Source organism: Terrapene carolina, unplaced genomic scaffold (assembly GCF_002925995.2).
Source record: "Terrapene carolina triunguis isolate 2854851 unplaced genomic scaffold, T_m_triunguis-2.0 Scaffold62, whole genome shotgun sequence".
Taxonomy (NCBI): Eukaryota; Metazoa; Chordata; order Testudines; family Emydidae; genus Terrapene; species Terrapene triunguis.
In genome coordinates this window covers 55,109,593-55,130,416 of record NW_020664413.1, presented here as the reverse complement: position 1 = coordinate 55,130,416, position 20,824 = coordinate 55,109,593, and the positions used below count along the sequence as shown (strand labels likewise).

Here is a 20,824-nt window from a genome sequence, read left to right as displayed (position 1 = left end):
TGTTATAAAATTGAGACCATTTGCTGCAGTATGTAGTTCACGTTCACAAAATTGTTGTGTGTCCTAAATAAGAGAAATCTTGACTTTGTGAATGAACAATTATCAGGCCATTTAAGAATCTTTGGTGATGTGTAGTGTAAAGTGTTAGAATTGACAAATTGATTGTTTTGAACTCACTGTGGTCTTTTTAAAGTAGAAAGTCCTTTTGAAATAACTGAAAGTAGTTAAAACTAGGAAAGCTTTATCTCTATTGCAAAAGTTATAATTGGTCAAGTTTGCTCTTCATTTACTATCTTTCTATGCATAATGAGCTTAAATTGGATAATTTATTTTGGCTAACTCAGATTTTACAGGATTTTTCCTGCCTGTTGGTAACACTTAATGTATTTCAAGATTAAAGTCCCAATCCTGCAAGGCATTAAGTATTATCAACTCCTCTTGAATTGATGTGAATTGTGGGTGCTTTGCACCACACAGAAGTTGCTCAGCACTTAGCTCAATCAGTGTCTGATTTAGGTTCTTTATGTGTAGCTATCAAATGAGTGTTCTCCTTTGGCAACACAAAATAGACGTTTTGAACATAGCAGAATGTGTTAAAAATGCATAGTTTTTGAGAGAGAGAGTAGGAACCAAAGCTTGGTTCATCATTTATCAGCTATACTGCAACAGATGCATTTTCACATTGTTCTATAAGTGAAACTGACTTATGAACTAAAGCCACAACAGACAAAAGCCAGTTGAGGATTTGATGGCTTCAGAGAAAAATATTTTATAGCCTCTAGCCATGCTAAAAATGTTTTCGCCTTTATTTAGGCTTGGCAGAATTCAATTTTTTTTAATGATTGCAACAGATAATTTTTAAAGCATTTTTTTGGTCTATTTCAGTTTTCATAGTTGCTCAAAATCATGGGTTTTCTGCATACCTCCACCCCACAATTTTTATTAATTTAAAATTTCACAGTTGGATGAAATTATGGAGGGGCAGACAGTTATTATTTAATGACAATAAATGCTGATATTCAAAAAGTTAAATCTTTAATATTGTTAAAACACAAACTGTCAGCTACATGTGTCAAAATATACAAAGTAAATATCCTTAAATCACACTCTAATACATTCTCAAACAGCATTTTTCTTACTTTGCCTATCTGTAAATTTTGTCTATTATCGAAGGAAATATTTCCAATTGGTTTGTGTATGTATTGTGAAATTGATGTTTATCAACATTTACTAATAAAAATTTAATCTTTCCTAGCCCACCCGTATTTTAGCTCGGTGTGTGTTGCTGAATGCTAGTGAGTTAAAACATGTATATTTTGCTGTGTTACCTAAAAACTAATTTAAATTTATTAGTGGTACAAAGTGCAGAAACTATACTCTCATCACAATTAAAAATGGTATAATTAGCCTGCCTGTGTTAGGTTCTTCAGTTCATTCACAAAGTTTTTACTGCATTTATACATTATATTAAAAAAACCAACCCTTCTTTGCATTAAATGGCAACTGTGTTGACATTGTTGCAGATTTGAAATTGAGTTCTTACAAAATCTACTTGAAAAGTGGCTAAGGCTACAGTAACGTCTCATAAAAGCTAATTATTTGAAGCAAACACTTTGTGGGCAATTGTTCTTTAGTCTTTGTACTGAGGGAAAATATTAAATTAAGTATTTAGAATTGTACTTCTCTCAGATTAGAGAATGATCGTTTTAATAATGGCTTGTCACTATAATACCATCTGAAAAGGTTCAGATACCTTCCCTTAAAGATTGAAATAGTTGATAAATATTCTTATTTTAAACCTGGCCTAAAATAACATTATTCCCATCTTTTCCCCCAAAAAAGTTATGGAAAGTTGTAATTGTTAGCGAGCAAGGTATTTTGGAGACCACTAATGTGATAAGAACTTACAATAAGTTTGTAAGATTCTTCTATTTTTTTTTTTTTTTAAAAGTCTACATTTAGAGTAAATGTGAAAATCAGTGTTGCTAACAGATCAGGACTTATGCACTCGTGAATTTTTCTGCTTGACACAAAGCTGCAAGGATGACTTACAGCAGTGTCAAATGATTGTAAATGTAAAAGTGGTGCAGTGTGAGCCATAGAGTTCTATTATTTTCATTTGCATGCTGGAGGGGAGAGTGCGTGTCTGCACTAGAGACTTTAAACCTTGTGTCAAATGCTAAATTGTTAGTAGCTGCTACGCTCAGTTTTGTTAAGAAAAAACTTAGCACTATAACGTGTATAAGCTGTATGAAATTCTGTGAGGGATAGAGAGAAAATGAAAAAGAGGGACAGGTAGTTGTGGATAGGAGTTAAGTACATGTCTTGCTTACATGGATTCCAGTTTGTGCCTTGTTAGTCATGCTGCTGTCCCTGAGGTCAAACCAACACTTCTTTTTTCAGCGGGTAGGTTACAGGACATGTCATATTAAATAGTCAGAATAATGAAATAAATTTGTCTGCAGTAATGCCAGCAAAGGTAAGAAGGTTAAGGGGAAGCCTTAAACCAACCCAACCCTACCATCCAGCTACTTTTCCTATGAAATTGATGCATCCTGCACTTTGGCCATATGCATATTGCATTTTCAAAGTGAAATATAAACCGCTCCGACTCCAGTGTCCTCCTTTGCCTATGTGTATGGTTTTTTTTTCTTTTTTCTTTTTAAGATGTGCAAGCATTTTCAAAAGAACTAGATCAGGCAAGGACTGTTGGTGGAAATTCTTCATACCAAAATCTTGCTTTTCATCTTACATTAGCCACAAGGCTACTTTTTTTCAAGATGCTTTACTTATTATATTAGCATCTTATGTGAAAGCAAATGTACTACTTCATCTGTCCCTGAATAATACCCACAATTTGTTCATTTCACTTACTGCTATACTGTCTAGAAGTTGCTCATTTTATCTTCGTTTAGACTGAAGCTTCAAATAAGTGGGCAAACTTACGTAAAATACCATATATCCTACTAATATAAACTCATCGAGTGTTCTTTTGTCATAAATATCACTGATAGGCATATTTTGGAAATGAAGCAAGTTATTTTCCAAACCATACCTAGACTATATAGCCAAAATAATATACATTTCTATTTTGTGCTATATTTTTAGTTTATATACATTTCCTCTCTTTATATATTTAAAATTAAATGTGCACAGTTTTCAGGCTTGATATTGTGAATGGCTACTAAGGAATGAAGTTATAAATTGTGTTATACATTACTTTGGAGTAAAAGGTGATTTTTCGTAATGTCTTTTCCTAACTTACAAATAACTTTGTTGCCATAATACAAACATGCTAGCAGAGCAACATGATAGATGTCTCTAAGTATCGTAGTAAAATAAAATGACTTGTATTCTGAGGCTGTGGATAGTTTATGTTGTTTTGGACCCATTTCCCAAGCAGTGATCGAAAACAGATTACAATAACAATTATACAGTCAGAAGATGCAATATCCATTTCTGCTTTAATTGAGTGAAAGAATAATAAAAACATCATTAAGAAAAATGAGGTGGACCTGTCATACACGCTACCAATTTTTAGACTTGGAGAAAATGCAGAGGAACCGGAATGTTTTTTAGTTTTATTTCATCTTGTTTGTTAGCTGATGTTTATATTTATTATGGTAGAAGATCTTTGACTTGGGCTCTTCACAAGGGCAGATATGGATGAACGCATAGTAACTGGATACTACTAAGACGCTAAAGCTAAGGTTAGGCATTATCTCTGTAACCATGGTTGATTTAATTGTAAAATATTTTTTTCCTGTCACTTGTTTAATTCTCCCTTTTGTTACTCATTATGATTAGAGATTGTCATTATCACATGCCACCCATGTAAACTTAGGGGATCTTAGGGGAAAGGGAGAAGAAACGGCCTCTAAGTAAGCAAGCAGTTGCTTTCTGCACTAGATGAGGTGCCAGTCCTTCCAATATAGTCCTGTGTGTACCATGTTGTAGCAATCCTTTTTGGAGAGTCCCCAAAGCATGGGTAGTTGACGCCTCCAAATCCACACAGTAGGGCTGCCCCAGCAGATCCTTATGCCCTTTGGAGGTTGTGGCCAAATATAGTGCGCTGGTTGAACAAAATAAATATGTAGTTGTGAAACTCTGGTGGCTGTTAAATGGAATTCCTTTCTCTTGTGACCTGTTTGGTAAAGGTGTGGCTACTGCTAAAAACCGCATGGTAAATGTACGGTACCAGCTCTTAGGAGAGCATTACTAAAAAGGGGCTAAATTTTAAACAGAGCGATGTTACTGCTCCTTCTGCTGCAAAGGTATAAGGTTTCCTCTGCAGCCCTCGCTTTCCTTCCTTCAGTTAACACAGATCAAAGTACTGGCACCCTCCATGCGAGACAAACCAGACTGTGGCTGGACCCTCAGTTCAAGATGCTGAGTCATAATTTCTGATGTGCTTGTGCCCCATGCCCACTCCCCCCGGAAGGCTTTTTGCAGGCAGTGTGCTGACCGAGAATGTGAATGGAGCAGATCTGCTGCTTCCTAAAAGGGCCAGAAAGAACGCATCAGCTTCCCTCCTCGCTAGGGTGTGGATTCCTTCCTTCTTTCACATTTGCTCGGTGTTGTCTGTAGAAAGGTCTCGATGGTTCTGTCTGTGCTTGAAAAACTCTCTCTTGCTGACAATGGATTTCAGCAATGGGAGCAGCTGAACTGCTGCTGAAAGTGTAGACAAAGTCATACTGTGTTCAGGACTGTTTCAGTAACTATGCTTGGACCCAAGTTGTTAACAATGGATTGACTGTGGCTTGCTCTTGTCCATGTTTCCTGCTAAACTGTGCCTGGCATCAGTTTGGCTGCATCCATGGTTGACACCCAGTCTCAGAAATGAGCAGTTTTTCTAGTGTAGACCTAGTCTAAATGGCAATAGGGAAGAGGGCGCGAAGGTGAGGATTACAGATCAGTCCCCCCTTTTCCTTGCTGCTGGAGTCTGGAACTGGACTTGAATGCAGCAGCCTAACTGTAGCAATTCCCTCGGTCCCTCTGTCAGCTTCTTCTCTGGTAAGGGGAAGACTGATTCTTCCTTTTCTCCTGTTCCCTTACTTTGCTGTTGGGATGGTGCACAGAAGGCTGGGGATCAAGGAGGGAGAGAGCTTTAATAGTGAGTCCAAGTGAAGAAGCCAAAACAAGTCAGAGTGTTACTTAACTCTTCTTCAGAAATGAAATCTAAAGCAAATAAGAAAGCTGTGCTGTTACATTCCAAGATATGCATTCCACTGCTAGGAGACTATGTAACAGAACCTTCATTAAAATGTTTCTGCTAGAAGAGGGTTTTTACTCTAAAATTTATATAATATGGTGGCACCTACTAGCGCTGCCAAAGTCACAGGTCTATTCTAGTTTTAATGGCTTTATAACATGGTCATTAAAATTATGCCAAGTTCCACCCAGAATTAGAGAATCTTAGCCCCTAAAAAAACTTTAGTTGCTTAATTAAAAGAAAACCTACAAAACCTAAAACTCCAGCCTTGTTTTTTAAGTTCTAGGAACCAAAAGCAAATATCACGTAACAGTTTAAGATGCTTTTTTAAAAAATACCAATTTAATTCCAAAAGGGCTTCCTTCACTATTTTTAAGTGAAATCTTAGTACATTTTCCATTAATTCATATTGTAAAGTAGTGCTGCGGGGTATTTTTAAAAAGGAAATTGAAAACAACTTAGCTGTTTCATTTAGGAAGGTACTATAATGGATTCATGTTTGCTTTTTAATATATATTTTAAGGCCATACACTGCTCTTGACACATGCATACAACTTTCATGGACATCAGTGTTTTCTGTTGGCTTTTTTTGTGGGAGTGAAGGGGGGCGGGGGAGTAAAGTTTTAGGCTAGAATAATGGCAATGATAATTTGCATTTGTATGCTGCCTGTCATCCAAGACTCTCAGAACCTCACAACACAACTTTGTGGTATGCATTATCATCCTTGCCTTAACGATGGAGAAGTGAAGACATACTAGCCTATGGGTATGTCTTAGGCAGTGAAGGAAATGCAGACACAAAACTCCTATGCTAAAACATAGGGTGGGGAAGGGAGGTGCCTGCTTAAACCAGAGGAGATGACAAACTCTGAATTCCCATCCCTTTGTGCTCGGTTATCAGAGGCAGCTGAGATTCTCTTATTTGGGATATAGGGTGATTGTGTGTCCGATGAGCTACAACTTCCTATTGGGGATGCAGTAGGGTGAGAGGGGCGTGGAGATTCAGCATTATATCTATTTTTATGTTTCTTTTTAGTCTAAACATGCCAGTTAAGTGCATTTTATTTATATAGTCTTATGTAAAACTGGAGTATTATCAAATCATGTTCTGAGTTTGGTAATAGGTTCGTGTCATGGCCTAGTGGCCTAGAGCATTTCCTGTTAAACAGTATAGCTATGTTTCACTTAGAAAAAGAATCCTTGGGCTGGTTAAACTGTCGGAACTGGGGGAAATTTGCGGTTATGCTGGTGATTTATTTGTGAAAGTTCTAGAGAGCAGGGAGAGTGGCGCTGGTAGGGAGACTGATGCCTCAGAAGGACTGGAAGCTGCAGAATGATGTAAACAGTATGCTGTGGTTTCCCATCACCATTGGCTACAACACAATATGTAGAAGAATATTTCCTGACAGGGTTGTATTGAATACTGAGAGTTGGAGGGGAAAAAGGTGGAGAAAGGTAATGTCTGTACTCTGTCCCCTCAGCCCTCCCAAAAAGGGAGCCATGCTATAGTATTTGAAAAAATAAATCTGGAGACTGAATCTTCTTCTAGGCCAAATTTCAATCTGGAGCAAATTTTTACAACTGGCATATAAACCCCTAAAGGGCAGGAGTTAACCAGTGAAATTCTGCCAGTCCTACTACAAATGTCCATTAGCTCACAAGTAACCTAAAAAAGCTGGAGTGCCATATAGGCAAGCGTTGTGATTGTGTAAAGATGAAGTTTTTGCCCTACTGAGCTAATTTTTATATTTGGGCAGCACCATACTGATGTGATGGTCTTAATATAATCTCTAATTCTAATGTATAGAATTCCAGTTAGCCTCGTGCCTGGATACATGTAGCGGTTTTCACATGGTTCCAAGTGGTTAGTGGAAAACAAGCTGCAAAGTAATTCCCCCGGTCCTCAGTAAAAAGATTTACAGTGAAAGAATTTTCTACCTCATAACAGGACTGTTGTAGGTTTGTGTTTGTTATTTAAAAGACTGAAGTACAGTCCATTTACCTAAACCAAGCATTTATTGTAAACAGGCTAACTGCCAACAGCTTATATTCTGTCAAATGTAATTATATTTAAGATTTATGGATCGCTTGAAAGTGATTCTGAGGGAACATGACTAATACCTGCTGAAGTTTTTGAGCTGTTTCTTCAACCACTCCACTGTGCTGCATTGCTATGACCTGAGCCTGTTTCAAGAGAGATTGCTCTTAAACACAAATAGTGATAGGTATGTTGCACTTTAGAAACAGTTATCTTTGCATCTATTCAGTCTATCATGTGTCCTAAATATTAAATCTTTAATTGGACTCTGTAGGATTTTATGTGTAAGATCTCACATCACCCCTCAGCTAGAGCTGAGCAATGCTTTCAATAAAAGTGGGGTGAAGATAAGAATGGTGAATTGTCTTTTCTAATACTCAGTGGCCTCTCTCTTCTCAAAAAGCTGTTTGGCACGCTTTAGAATACCCAGGTAATTATGAACTGGTTCAGCTAGTGAAGCTCAAAGAGAAGTCTTTCCTGTTTATTAGCATTTGTGTGAGATGTTCGTTTCTCAGAATTGTTGCAGGGTCTTCAGATGATTCTATTTTGGAGCTATGGCAGCCTTGCTGCTGAGCTTATCTTGTTGTTTGGTGATGCACAATAGGAGTTTCAAGAGTGGAAATTATGCAGTTACACAGGGGACTGGGCAAATATGGCTATCACTTTGTTTCCATGGGAATGTGGGATGGAGCTCTTCAATGCTGAAATTCAGGAAGCTCTAAAGAACTGGGAACTGTTAAATTCTAGAGGTTCCTACCATTTTAATTAGTGGGACTAGGCAGTGGATTTTAATGAGGAAGAGAACAGAAGAAAAGCTCTTTCTTTTTGCTATGTGAATTCCGATACGAAGTTCTTGAAGGGATACTGTCAGAATTAGCATTTGTTTAAAAGAAAGCATGGGGGAATTGGATAACAAATCTTTTCATTGTATTTTTTTTTGTTAAATTCAGCTTTCTCCTAGTGGCTGTGATTCTGTAAGTGAAAGTGACTGACTCAAAAGAAACTGACCTGTTCCTCTTCATTGTCCATGTTACACGAAATGCCCCTCTAGTGTGAAAAGTACCTGATTGGTGGAAACCAAATCAGATTTAAGAAAGCTTTCAGTTTTGCTCATCTAGAACGATGGTAGTATCAGCGGGGAGAACAATTTTTTTGTTAAATATACTGTATGACCTTCATCAGAGGGAATTGTCCAGATAAACTCTGTGTTGCAGATGGAGTTGTATTGAGATAGATTCTATCACGAAAATGGGGGCCCAGTCATGAAAACCATGTTGTGCAGAGGTCCCATTGAAGTCAATGGCAGTTCTGCATCTGGAAGGCTTGCAAGATTGGGCCCTCCATAAGACATGTGTTGTATTGAAAAAATGGAGATGCATCAGGGTATTGGTGGGCGGGTGTGGGGGGTGTAGTTAATTTTAGCTTCCTCTGCAGATTTGATAGTATATTTTTTGTACACTGGATTTAGGAAAGGAATGTAGTCGCACTCTGGGCCAAATGCAGTCCTGGTGTAATCAGGCTCAGCTCCATTGAAGTCATTGGAATTTGGCACTCTGTTTGAGAGAGGCTTGCTTATTGTGTGGCCTTTGTTTAGAATCTCTACTAGGCAAAGCCTGCTTTCTTATGCAATAATGGAGAGTTTTCTGTAGTCTATTAAGTGTCAATAAATGCCCTGGTTTCTGAACATCAAATCATAGATGTTAGCTTTGTCTGTCTGTGAGCGAGATTACCTTGTGTGCATGTGCTGTAAAAACTTTATTTTCTACTTTTTTCATTTGATAAAAATCTCTCCACTATCGTATGATTTCCTTTGGGTTTTACACCACCATTTGATCTCAATTTTTAATAATTTTGGTGGGTTTAACTCCCAAAAGAAAACATGCTTGTGCTATGAAGTATTCCCACTAGAAATCTGGGAAGTCTTAAAACCTTGTGTTACTCAGAGCTGAGAACTTGGCTCCTTTATTAATTCTCTTCTAGAGAACCCCAGTACAGTAAATTTTTCCATAACATCATGCTGTTGAAATTAATCAAGCTGATGTTTGGAAATTGTTCAAATTAGATTAAATTAAATAACACCTAGACAGAGTTCAAAATTTTGCCTGATGAAAACAAATTTTAATCTGAAAAGATCCATTTTATTGCATTCTACTCTTATTGGCTGATCTTTGTATTATATTTATTAGGATAAATGGTGCTTCCCATTCAGTGGGGATAGAAGGGTGAGTGTATATATAGCATTTTTATTTAACATCATCACCAGCTCTCCATATGCTTTCTTTCTCCCTCCCCCCATATGGAGACACCAAACGCATGGTGTGAGCATGCACATGGACAACATATGCGAGTCCAGTGACTGTAGAGTGCAATTTACCGTATTACTCACTTTGAGCACACATTGGACTAGATAACCCTTGAAACTTATCGAAAAAACCAGTGAAAGACTTCCTTGAAATAGTCATTTGAAAGGAACACAAAGGGGCTGGTCCATACACATAGAACTTGTACCAGTTGAACTAAAAATATTTGTTTTCTTCAGATTGATCTAATTAAACTGGTGGAAACCTGTGTAGACATTCTTAAATTGGTTTAGAACTCTGTATTGATTTAGTTCAATACTTTTTTTTTTTTTTTTTAAATGACCTCAACTTTTAGTTAAACTGATGAAAGTTTGTCCACAGATATAGCCAAAACCTACTTCTTGAACGAAGACTACTCAATTTCAGAAATACCTTCAGTTTTTAATGCCCACTCTCTAATTTTTATGGATGTATTTTATTTCTGTTCACAGCAGAATGACCTTGACGACGAGGAGAAAACGTACAGTAAAATACAAATGTCAGGTACATGATTTCAGTGGTGCTTTCTTTCTAGTCTCTCTCTGCACCTTAGGCCAGGCTCAGAAAAGAAATTGACTAGTTTGCCTAAAAAGTAAGGAAACCCATGTGCAAACCCTTAGCTGTACAACTCCCTGTGACTGGAAAGGGAATTGTGAAGTTTAAACCCCCCAGATTTGGAAAATGTACGCAGGCATAAACCGTTATAGTCAAAGCAGTTTGTGCACAGTTGTCATACATTGGACTGTGATCTGGCCTTCCTCAGAGTGTGGAGAGCGGCATTTATGTACCAGTGCTGTCCTGAAAGCTTTTGCTATTTTCTAGGATCTTGTTTTCTCCTTATTTGTTTCAACTGATGCTATGTGTTCAGGGTCAGAGCACCATCTGAATTTATGTAGAAAAGCAACTAAGTTGCTGTATTTAAATAAATTAACAAAAAACAAACAAACAAAAAAAAATGAAGCAGCTTAATATGAATGCCTTTGTATATTCTGGCATTGCATTTATCCTTTTCAGAAAGAAAAAATATTCCTTCTTGCCTCCAGTCCACCTCTTGTAACCTCTGTATGTGAAAATCATATAGTTTTATGTCCTGCACCATGAGCTATAAAGACCCGCTGAAGCGCCTTTGTAAATCTGGAAAACCAAATACACACAATTTTAGGACCAGAGGTTTCCTGGTGTGTGTGTGTGTGTGTGTGTGTGTGTGTGGTAGTTTCTGGATGATCAGGAATGGGAAGAGAACCAAGCAATGTTAAAACGAACTGAGTAAAGGCTTGTTTTGCCTTACTCCTTCAGTACCTACAAGGCTTCATGTCTAAACTCATGCTCCCAGCTTTGTAAATATTGCTATAAATTCTCTGACTGGGGCTGTTGCACAGCATTGACTAATTTACACAGCTGTACTTTAAATCTATTGTATTAGGGTTGAGTATGAGAAAGGTGTAATATACATACCTAGGTGTGAGAAGTTGTGTATATCAGTCTGTGAGAGTAGTATTGGCTTCCAGCCGAAAATGTTTTCTTCTCTCATTTTTAATGTACAGTAAAGAATGTTAATTTATTCTCTGACTGTCAGGAAACAGGGAAGTCTGAGGTAATAAATCTGTGGAAGAAACGATAGCTTTACTCTGTCCAATGCTAAATAAAGGGCAAAACAGGTGGTACTTCCTTGGAATGAGATTTTCTGGGGAGAGTTGGATTTACCATCAGTCTTTAGTAAAGTAGGATTGGTGTTAAAGTTCTAGGGGTTGTAGCCACAGGCACCAAAACCCATTAGCAGTAGAGGATATGGTAATTTTCCCTTTGCCCCCCATTCTTTTTAATGTACTAGTAGCATCTTATTGTCATTTCTGATGGGCCACAAAGCTCAGAGATGCTGTCCTTGGAAACCCCATCTCTGTAGCAGAGCTGCCAGCAAGCAATGGTGGGAAAGGACCATTTTAAAAGCCAGTATTTGGGAGCATTACAGAGGATCTGCAATAATACTGTGGGTTCATCCTGCCACCCCAAAATTAAACTGTGAGCAATTCTGCTTCCAGCAATTGAGAGCTTCTTCTGCAGAGATGATGTAAATTATAGTATAAATTGCATGGGGAATCAATATAACCTATATGTCAAGGGGGCGGATAGACCGTGTTGTAGCAAGAAAAGCAACTAGTAGGAGGATAAAAGATGCAACAGCACCCCTCTCTCTCTCTCTCTCTTATAAGCTTGCATTCACCCACTTGTGCTAATTTACCAAAGTGTAATTTATGCAGCCATTAGCATTGCGTCTGAATTTGGCCACTTGTTACTACAATCATAAACTTGTCTCACAACATATTAATAGTTACACCACAGATTGTTGGCATTACTAATGATAAATTGGGCATCGAAAGTACTATGACAAACCATATCTGAATAGAAACAGAAGATTTTCACTTACAGAGAGACTGAATTTTGTTTGAACTAGTTGTGTGATTACAGGCAACTAGGATTCAATCCTGGGGTCATAGAAATTAATAGGAATTTTGTCACTGGCTTCAGGGGGAGCAGGATCAACTCCACAACATCTTTCCGGCAAAGAAGCCCACAGATGGCTTTATGGTACATGTTCTTGAGTACATTAAGACTAAACAGTACTACTTCAACTTGCAAAACCCTTGGCCATGTACCAGAATCCAAGAGTTAAGAAATAAGACAAGGAACAATATGACTATGGATGTTGCATTAGCAAACTGCAAACTATTTCAGTTAAACATTTTTTTAATTAAAACAAAATGAAACGCAGCAATCTGATATTGAGGGTTCATTCCTGATGCTTGTTACTATTGCAACCAACACCGTTGTACTCGTCAAAGGGAGCCTGATCAGTGTCTAATGTAACGATTGAGAGTTGTGTACTTAACATTTTATTTTTAAATGAGTTTCATCTCTTGCACCAACAGCTGATACGGATTTGAGTCCGTTAGTTTTGCCTCCTATAGTTGTCATTGACTTCACTGTCTCCTGTCTGATGTAGGGCTGTGACTCTAAAATGGAATGTAGCTTTTTCCCAAGCAAATGCCTAAAGAACCAGCAAACATCAGTCAGTGTATAGAAGTGATCTTTAACTAAAGCTTGAACCGAACTGTAGTGGATACCTCGAAGAGGTTTTAATTGGCTTCTTAAGAAAGGAGAGTTGACTTCTTGAAATGCAGTTTTCCCTGTATTTTGCTTGAATGTGCAATACAGTAGCACAATGATTGTTCTCCTTAACATAACCTAAAAATAGCGAGTTGTTTTTCTTTTATTTGCCATTAGAGAGAGAGCTATAGTGCTGTTCTTTAGAATGAGCTTTCCCCCCACAATAATAGACCTAAAGGAACTCCTTTCATTAGACTGTATAGGTAGGAACTAGTTAAACCATTTTAGGCTGAGATACATCTCCAGCCTCACAATGATTTCCAGCATGTTCAGTGACTCACAAGTATATGTAGCCAATTAATAAACTTCTAGTAGCAGAGCTAATCAGCAGTTTGAAAAGGAAGGATGATAACATTGTTACAGGTAATGTTATGTGAGAGGTAGCTTCCCTAGTCTGTTTCAGACACAGGCCACACAATTTGTAGCAGATGCAAACCTTCCAGGAGTCATGAAAGGAACTTGCAATAAAACAAAATTAAACAATCCTGCCCAAACCTTCTCCCAAGTCTGGGCTGCTTCTAAAGGTTCTCTCCCAGGACTGCTTAGTCCATACCTAGATCCTCTCTAGACCACCACCCCCTCATGCCTTATATCACGGTGAGCTAATGAACCATCTGCCTCAGTGGTTCTGCAGGGCCAGCGCCAGCTAACAGGGTGGGTTTTCCCGTGAACAATGTGAGCCTGTTACTGTCTGTTTCTGTAGCTCTTAATATGGCAAAAGGCTGAGTGGCTTCAGTCTATACACGTATTAATGACCACACCCCATCCCTCTGGAGCACATAACCATGCATGGAGACAGCCTTGGTCTTTTAATGCTCCTGCAGTGTTCATTGTGTGGGGAGGAGAGGGAACAACATTTAAATGTGGAGTTCATGTATGGCTGCGTGTAGGGAAATATGTGGAATCTTAGCAAACTGGAGCTGGAAAGTCTTATTAGGGCATCCTGTTCATCCCCATGCCAATTAGGGATTGGTTCTTGCATTGTATTCTCTGGTCTGTTATCTAGTGTGGTTTTAAATGAGTCAAGTGAGGAGGCACCCACTATTTCTCTTTAAAGACTATTCTGCAGTCTAATGAAAACCGGGAAAAAAGGCAGATCTCTGCTAACATGAGCCTTCCAGGAGGTGTATTAATCTGACGTTTTTAATCAGAAATGAATTATTTATTTGTTCCTGTTCCTCTATTACTGATGATTCTTTTAAAAACTTTTCTCACTTAGGTTTGATGATTCCTGTCTTTTGTGTGGTGGAGCAGTTGGACACCTCCCTCGAATACGATAATCGAGAGGAGCATGCAGAGTTCGTTCTGGTTCGCAAAGATGTCCTCTTTAGCCAGCTGGTGGAGACGGCGCTCCTGGCTCTGGGGTATTCCCACAGTTCTGCAGCTCAGGCACAAGGTATTCCATTGCATTCTTTTTCATGCTCATTGGCATAAGAGAACAGCTTTTCATAGCTCCTGAGGTCACTGTGCAAGAGAATTAGTGGCAAACCTCGCAAGCAGTTAAATCAGTAGTATTTCTTACCACGGGGCTTGTAACTGCGCCAAACTCTCTACCTGGTCTAGAAAGCATTTGATAAATCCTACTGAAGAATGAAAGACTGGTATTGATCAATCAGAGAAAATGTTATTACTCGCTTTGTTCTTTACTGTAAGGCCCCAAGCTTGCTGCCTCAAAGAACATTATTCAGAGGAGCCCTGTAGTATACCTATGTGTATAACTGCATGAGATTGTACAATATGTGCAAGCTGTCTTTTCCCCCTCATTTCAGGGCCATGACACATGAACACCAGGTTATGTATTTAAAAATGGTTGTGCCGCACCATACTTTGTCCCTAAAATATAAATAGGATTCTCTTTATGACTGATAGCTTACTCTGATTATTTAATATTAGACCAATATCTATTTTGGCTTCCCTAGCTTAGTGCTACAAAGCCTGTTGGGAAGCTGAATGTCACCCTATAGTTGTGTAGATGATTGTTCGGCAGTAGAGAAGAGGTAAAAAAAAACAGCAAAAACCTCTTGAGGAAAAAAATTGAAAACCAAGATCCTGATGAAATGATTCTCTCTGCATTTCAAGTGAATGGCTTGTATTGACTAGATGGTAATGCTTACTTTTTGGAAGCGAAATCTGTAACTTTCAGCTCAATCTTGACATGATTTTTAAAAAACCAATGCACAATTAGACTAATCTACAAATGGTTTTACTTGGAAATTTGGCTTTTTAGCTGCTTTAGTCAGTATTTCCTTATTAAAAAATTTGAAATAAAAGTCAGCCAGGAGCTTTCGGCTGCATTCAATGTGAGCAGCAGCGGTGTTTGAAACTAAGTGTCCTGGAAACTAGCATATAATAATGTAGAGCTCCTAAAGAAAACTTCTTTCAAAGCAGTGTGATAATGATTCATTTCCTCTGTCTGCTTTCTGAGAGAGGTCCAGGATTTGAGTCCAAGCAAAACTCAAGCACAGCGACAGTGAGTTTTGTTACAAAACACAACAATAAAAGCAAGCAAAGAAGTTCGGGTTTCTTTCAAAACATTTCATGCCATTTCAGGGACACTTTTCTCTGAATGTAAAGGTCACTGTATCCCACTGTTTCCATCCTGGTGAGCCAGCTTCCTGCTTGACAGCGCTATCCATCTCCGTTAACACGGTTGCTCAACATGTTGGGAGCTAACATGTGGAACACGCTGCGTTAAGTAGCCAAGATTTGATTTTTGGCATCTATCGAGGGAAGGGGCTTCACTGGGAAGCCGCTCCAAGGAGGCGTGCCATTGCATGCAGTGACCCACACCAGCTGAGCATCTTGCTTGGAGAAACCTCTCTCTTGCAGTACCTTTCTGCTGAGGGCTTGAGAGGGAGAGGGACTCAAACAGGCCATTAGCCACTTCCCCCGTGCGGTGGCTGTTGCATTTTTTTGCACTGTGGTCTTGGAAAATGAACAGGTTAAAGTAATAACCTGTTGTTGGCTTGCGTGTTTGTGTTTTAAAGGGCTAGTATTCAAACCTCACATATCAAATTGATTTCATTAGTTAAGAAATGGCCTCTCTTTGGTTAGCACTTTTCTCATACAAAGTGATAGTGCCCACCAGTTCCTTTGTACTATTAAACCTCACACATGAAATTGTACTTAAAAGTGGAAGAAATTACCATAAAACTTGATCAGCTCCTAGATCTCTTATTTATGTATTGCTCTTATTACCTCACTCTGAAAAGCCAGTTTTAAATTGTACCATACACGCCATACAAATAGTGAAGGAACACTCAGCGTTTCATCATTTGAGGTTGATTTTTTTTCTTTTTGTATGAAGTCTGCTATAGAACAGATCATTTGTGTGCAAGCTGTGAGACGTGACAGAGGCATGGACATAGAACTAGGTGATCACCAAGACAGTTTAGATTCATGATGAAAACGGCAGGGTATTGGTTTGGTTTGTAATCAGTATGAGGGCTGAAACAAGGTGGTGATGTGAAGATTTGTTTTAGTATTTGCTTATAAAAAACGATAGTACATCTGTTTGTTTTCCCCTTTCTGAAACTATCTCAGCTGCTCTGCATCAGGAGAGACCAGTTTCTCCAATAATGACCTGCTGCCAGTAACTTAATCAACAATTGTGATTATTGGCTTTGATTTCTTTTTAAACGATGCATTGATAAACAATCATTTTAGTTCTCTTTACCAGTGTTCTGTGAACAGGAAAACAGCTAATTTTTAAGACCAATGTGAGAAGCTCAGCATTCTCTGATGCTTTTCTAAATGCAATAAAACTTTGAGCAACTTGCTCTGTAGAAAACTGACTAGGATGCTGATTTGAAGAGCTATCCTGACATATTCTAGTGGCGAAGTGAACATTAACTGCCTTTACAATAATGAAGCATTAACCAGTCTGTGCACTGATTAGTAATCCAGCTGTGAGATAAGAATTCCAGATAGTGTAATCTATTAGGTGGAAAAAATGTACATTGTTAATTTTTCTCTATTCTTGTTGCTGTCTGGTTCCAGGGTGTGACTGGCAAGTTTCATTTGATCTTATGAAAAGTTCTGCTTGCTTTTAGAACCGCCTCCAGTAGGATCACTGGCCCTTGGTATGTGTCTGTCATTGGAGGTCCAATTGGGGAAAAATATCACTTGGTTTTTGTGCAACAGGTGTGAGACTACTTGCATCAGTTTCCATTGCTGTTTTCCCTGTAGCTTACTGAAGTAGAATAAACAGTCTTGAGACAAATATACAGTAGGATGTACTGATAGAGGATTTCTGAAGGTGGACCATACCTTATTGAAGAAAGCTTTTTGTTTCATCATCCCCGTCTGTCCTGAGTTAATTGGGGAGAGCATTTTTATCCTGTAAGCTCTTGCTTACAAGCATTTTCCATGGAGCCTTTTCCATCTAACATTGGCCTCATGAAACTTCAGTTCTTCAACAAAATCTGCAAACAATGTTCTGTAACCAGATAGGGACTTATTACCAGCCTGGCACTAGGGTGGGGAAGTTGGTTGTGTGAAATCCATAAAAGCTTAGTAAACATTTATGTATTTTCTTTCATCATTTGAGTCTACATCTGAAATTAGAAAACCTGCTACCTATTTCTTTATGAATAGAATGTGATACCACAGAGCTCTTCTTAACAAGGATGTTTTCCTATGCAGAATTTAATAACCTTAATATCCCAAATCTAAAACACTCTGCTTCTAATAATTGTATTTATTGGGGTGGGGTCCCAGAAAGAGAATAATTCATCTGGAGCATTTGTGGCCAAACTGGAGCCTTCAGAGCCAGGTTTTGAGTGCCCATTAGAGTTCTGCATTGTGACCTGCACCTGATCTTTGTAATAAGAAGAGGTAGCCCATGCCCATAGTCTGTGTGTCTCAGCAGCCAGTGCTCCATGAAGATACAGCACTGAATGCTGGGACCAGAGGTCTCCACAGGCTGCCCCTCCATACTAAAAATCAAAGTAGCTACAATCTGCTCCATTTTACATGCAAACGTACAGCTGTTGGATTAGCTGTGAAAGTAGACTTCTTACCACAATGGATACTAATTTAGTAGAGCGAGTTGGGAACTTTGGCAAATTTTGCAATTCTGGGAGAAACCAGGGGAAAAAAATTAAGTGAGATTTTTCTTCTATATTTTGACCAGCTCTGCTAGTTAGCTCTGATCACAGGCTCTGCAGAGAAGCCAAAGAATGACTGGACCATGAAGATGGAACTACGCTTCAACTTCCTGAAAATGGTTCGGCTAGGTCAGGGTCAAGATGGGTTCGCCGGGCAACGTGCAGTGTCTTCCACTGTTGATGCTCATCTCATACCTGTGTTGTGAATGAAAGTTTCCAGGGCAGAGCGACAGTTTTAGCCATAGATTAGATAACTAAATTTCAGGAGGGGCTGCCGTGGCTTTAGGAGGAGTTGTGCTGCATGATGTTACCCATTCAGAAAATGCACATCTGTTCTGGGATCCTATTACCAGGAGCAAAACGTGTAGCAAGTAGCCAGGTGGATAGGAGACAGCTGCATGGGGGTGGGGAGGGAAGAGGGGGGCGGTGATAGGGAGAAAAGTGAAATGGGGAGACTGAAGGGAAGGAAAGAGGGTCGGAGGCTGCCAGGTGGAGTGGAGGGAAACAAGAAAGTGACAGGAGATCTAAGGGAGAGAAAGAAGTGGGCGACTCTTTAGGCTTGTCTCTGGCACTCTAGAGTCTGAGCACTTCACAAACATGGAGGATTTTTGTTCTTGCAGCGTGACTGAGAGGTAGGGAAATGTCATTATCCCAACTGGACAGCTGGGAAACTGAGGCACAGATATTAAAGGACTTGCCCAGGATCCATAGCAAATGTGACAAAGCCAGGAATGAAACTCAGAACTCCTGGTGTCTTAACCACAAACCATCTTTTCACTTGGAAAAAGTGGGGCAAACAAAGTCTCTGAACATGTAAATATACTTGGAGTGTGCGCCGCCCTCAGGCTGTTAACCTAATGCCCTCCATGATGACTGGATGCACTTAAATACTAGAGAGAGAGAGCATGCAGTCGCTTTGGGTATTTTGCCATTTAGAAAACAACTAGTCACTAAAACCCAGTCCACCAAATGTGTGAACCTATGTCAGCCTGAGTACTTAGCTCCTACTTTGTTGCATTGTGTGATGACCATTACAACCTTGTTGCTATTTGTGGGACTATAACAGTCTACAAATATTTGAAGGGTGTAAATACCGAGAAGGGAGTGTAATTGCCTAGGACCTCCAAGAGGGAAGGGCTAGGGGTAATCAGAGGAAACTGAGTAAAAGATAATTTGGGCAAAATACCAGGAAACATTTCCCAACAGTGAGATCTGTTGGATTGCGGAGTAACATCAGCGTAGACTGTGTAACTGCAGGGTGAAGGCAAACAGATCAGCTGCTGGTGTTTATTGCCATTGAGTGCACACAAGAATCATTTTACTATTGCTCTATCAAGAAAGATAAAACAAGATCATGAAAATACAGTAGGACCTTGGTAATCTATGCATGTTACTGCTTGCACTAAGTACGCTACTGACAGGTAGGAAGAGAAGGGGTTTCTTTCTGATTACAGCTAGTATAAGTAAGAGGAATAACTGCACTTCTGTACAGCTGATGCGAGAGGAACATTGGGTCTACTCTGACGAGTTGTGTGATCACTCCACCTGTAAATTGTCTCTTCCTACTCCTCAGCAAAGAGCACTGGCTAGTACTGCTCAGAGCTGTGTGTGCAGGGCTGGGTCCCAAGTTCTTTCGATCAAAGCACAGATAATAAATAACAGGGTGATCTAGTCAGGTTTTGTACTGCCAAGACTTTTTTGTGTTTACAAAATAAACACTTGATTTACTGGTAAAATTTGGATGCTATAAATGAAACTCTGTGACAGTTATCAAATGAACAAAATGCACTTTCTGGTGGTTTCCTTGCCCTCACATTGTTTGTTCACTTTTTTCTTCTTCTTCTTTGTTTGTATGCGGTAGTGCCTAAGAGACCTGGTCATGGACCACGATCCCATGATGCTAGGTGCTGTACAAGCCCAGAACAAAAAGACGGTCCCTATTCCAAAAAGTTTGCAGTCCAAGTTGCTCCCTAACCTTGTGAAGTTCATTAATTTGCAACAGGGTCTCCCAGTGATTAGTGCAGTTCTCCTGTATTTGTGCCCTTAGGTTCTAGGCAGATTGGCAATGTCCCCATAACCTCAACTTGGTGGTTGCCAAATATGGATGCCCTGATAATGTAACACCTCTCTCTTATTTAAAAATAAACAAACAAAATACCCCTCCTTTCTGGCCTCCTCTCAGCAGCAGAATCTTATCCTGATCTTTGATTAAAAACTATATCTGATTAAGTTAAAAGTAGTAACCCCCTTTTGCCTTCCTCACTTCTCCTGGGGCGTCTCTGTTCTCATCCCTAGCTCTCCTCTCACTCCCTTCTCAATGCTTTCTGATATTGGGAGCAAGGTGGTGGGGGACTGGACTAAAGCACTCAGCAGTGTTGCATGTCTGCCTGATGCGGTTATACTGGGCATTTTGCAATGAGCTCTAAAGTTAATACTAACGATAGCCTTGAAACGAATTGTTAAGCAGATCTGAATTCTGGCAATGATCTGAAGGGGTCCAGAAGAAAAGTTTCCTTCTGAATGCCTCCCTCCTCCCTAAATTCTCTGGGTTTTGTAGTTTTGGGTGTGTTCCCATTTTTGCTTCCTTATGTTCTCTAAAGAAGGCCTGAAAGATTTTTCTCAGGTTTTTCCTGTGTTTATTATTATTATTAATTATTTATTATATTTTTTATTAATAATAATAATTTGTATTACCATAGTACCTATGAGTTCCAGTCATGGACCAAGACCCCATTGTGCTAGGCACTGTACAAACACAGAACAAAATCATGGTCTCTGCTACAAAGACCTTAAAAGTTCATCTCTTGTCTACCTTGGAATGCTTCATGGCAAGTGGAGCACAGAACTGTATCCCAAGAGTTGAGAGTGAAAATCAAGCAAGTGCAAAGGGCAAGGAATTTTGCTCAGCCTGTTTAAAATGTTTTTTGCTTTTTTTTTACATGTATTTAATTCTAACACCTAG

General features: G+C 39.1%; 1 protein-coding gene across 1 annotated transcript in view; it reads left to right on the top strand.

The window, feature by feature from the left end:
• The window catches only part of SATB2 (SATB homeobox 2), a 156,220-nt gene that overhangs the window by 7,896 nt on the left and 127,500 nt on the right, over positions 1–20,824 (top strand). The window contains exon 3 of the mRNA XM_024206990.2: positions 13,974–14,150. Coding sequence (XP_024062758.1) covers positions 13,974–14,150 — 177 coding nt within the window. The remainder of the gene's footprint in view (positions 1–13,973; positions 14,151–20,824) is intronic.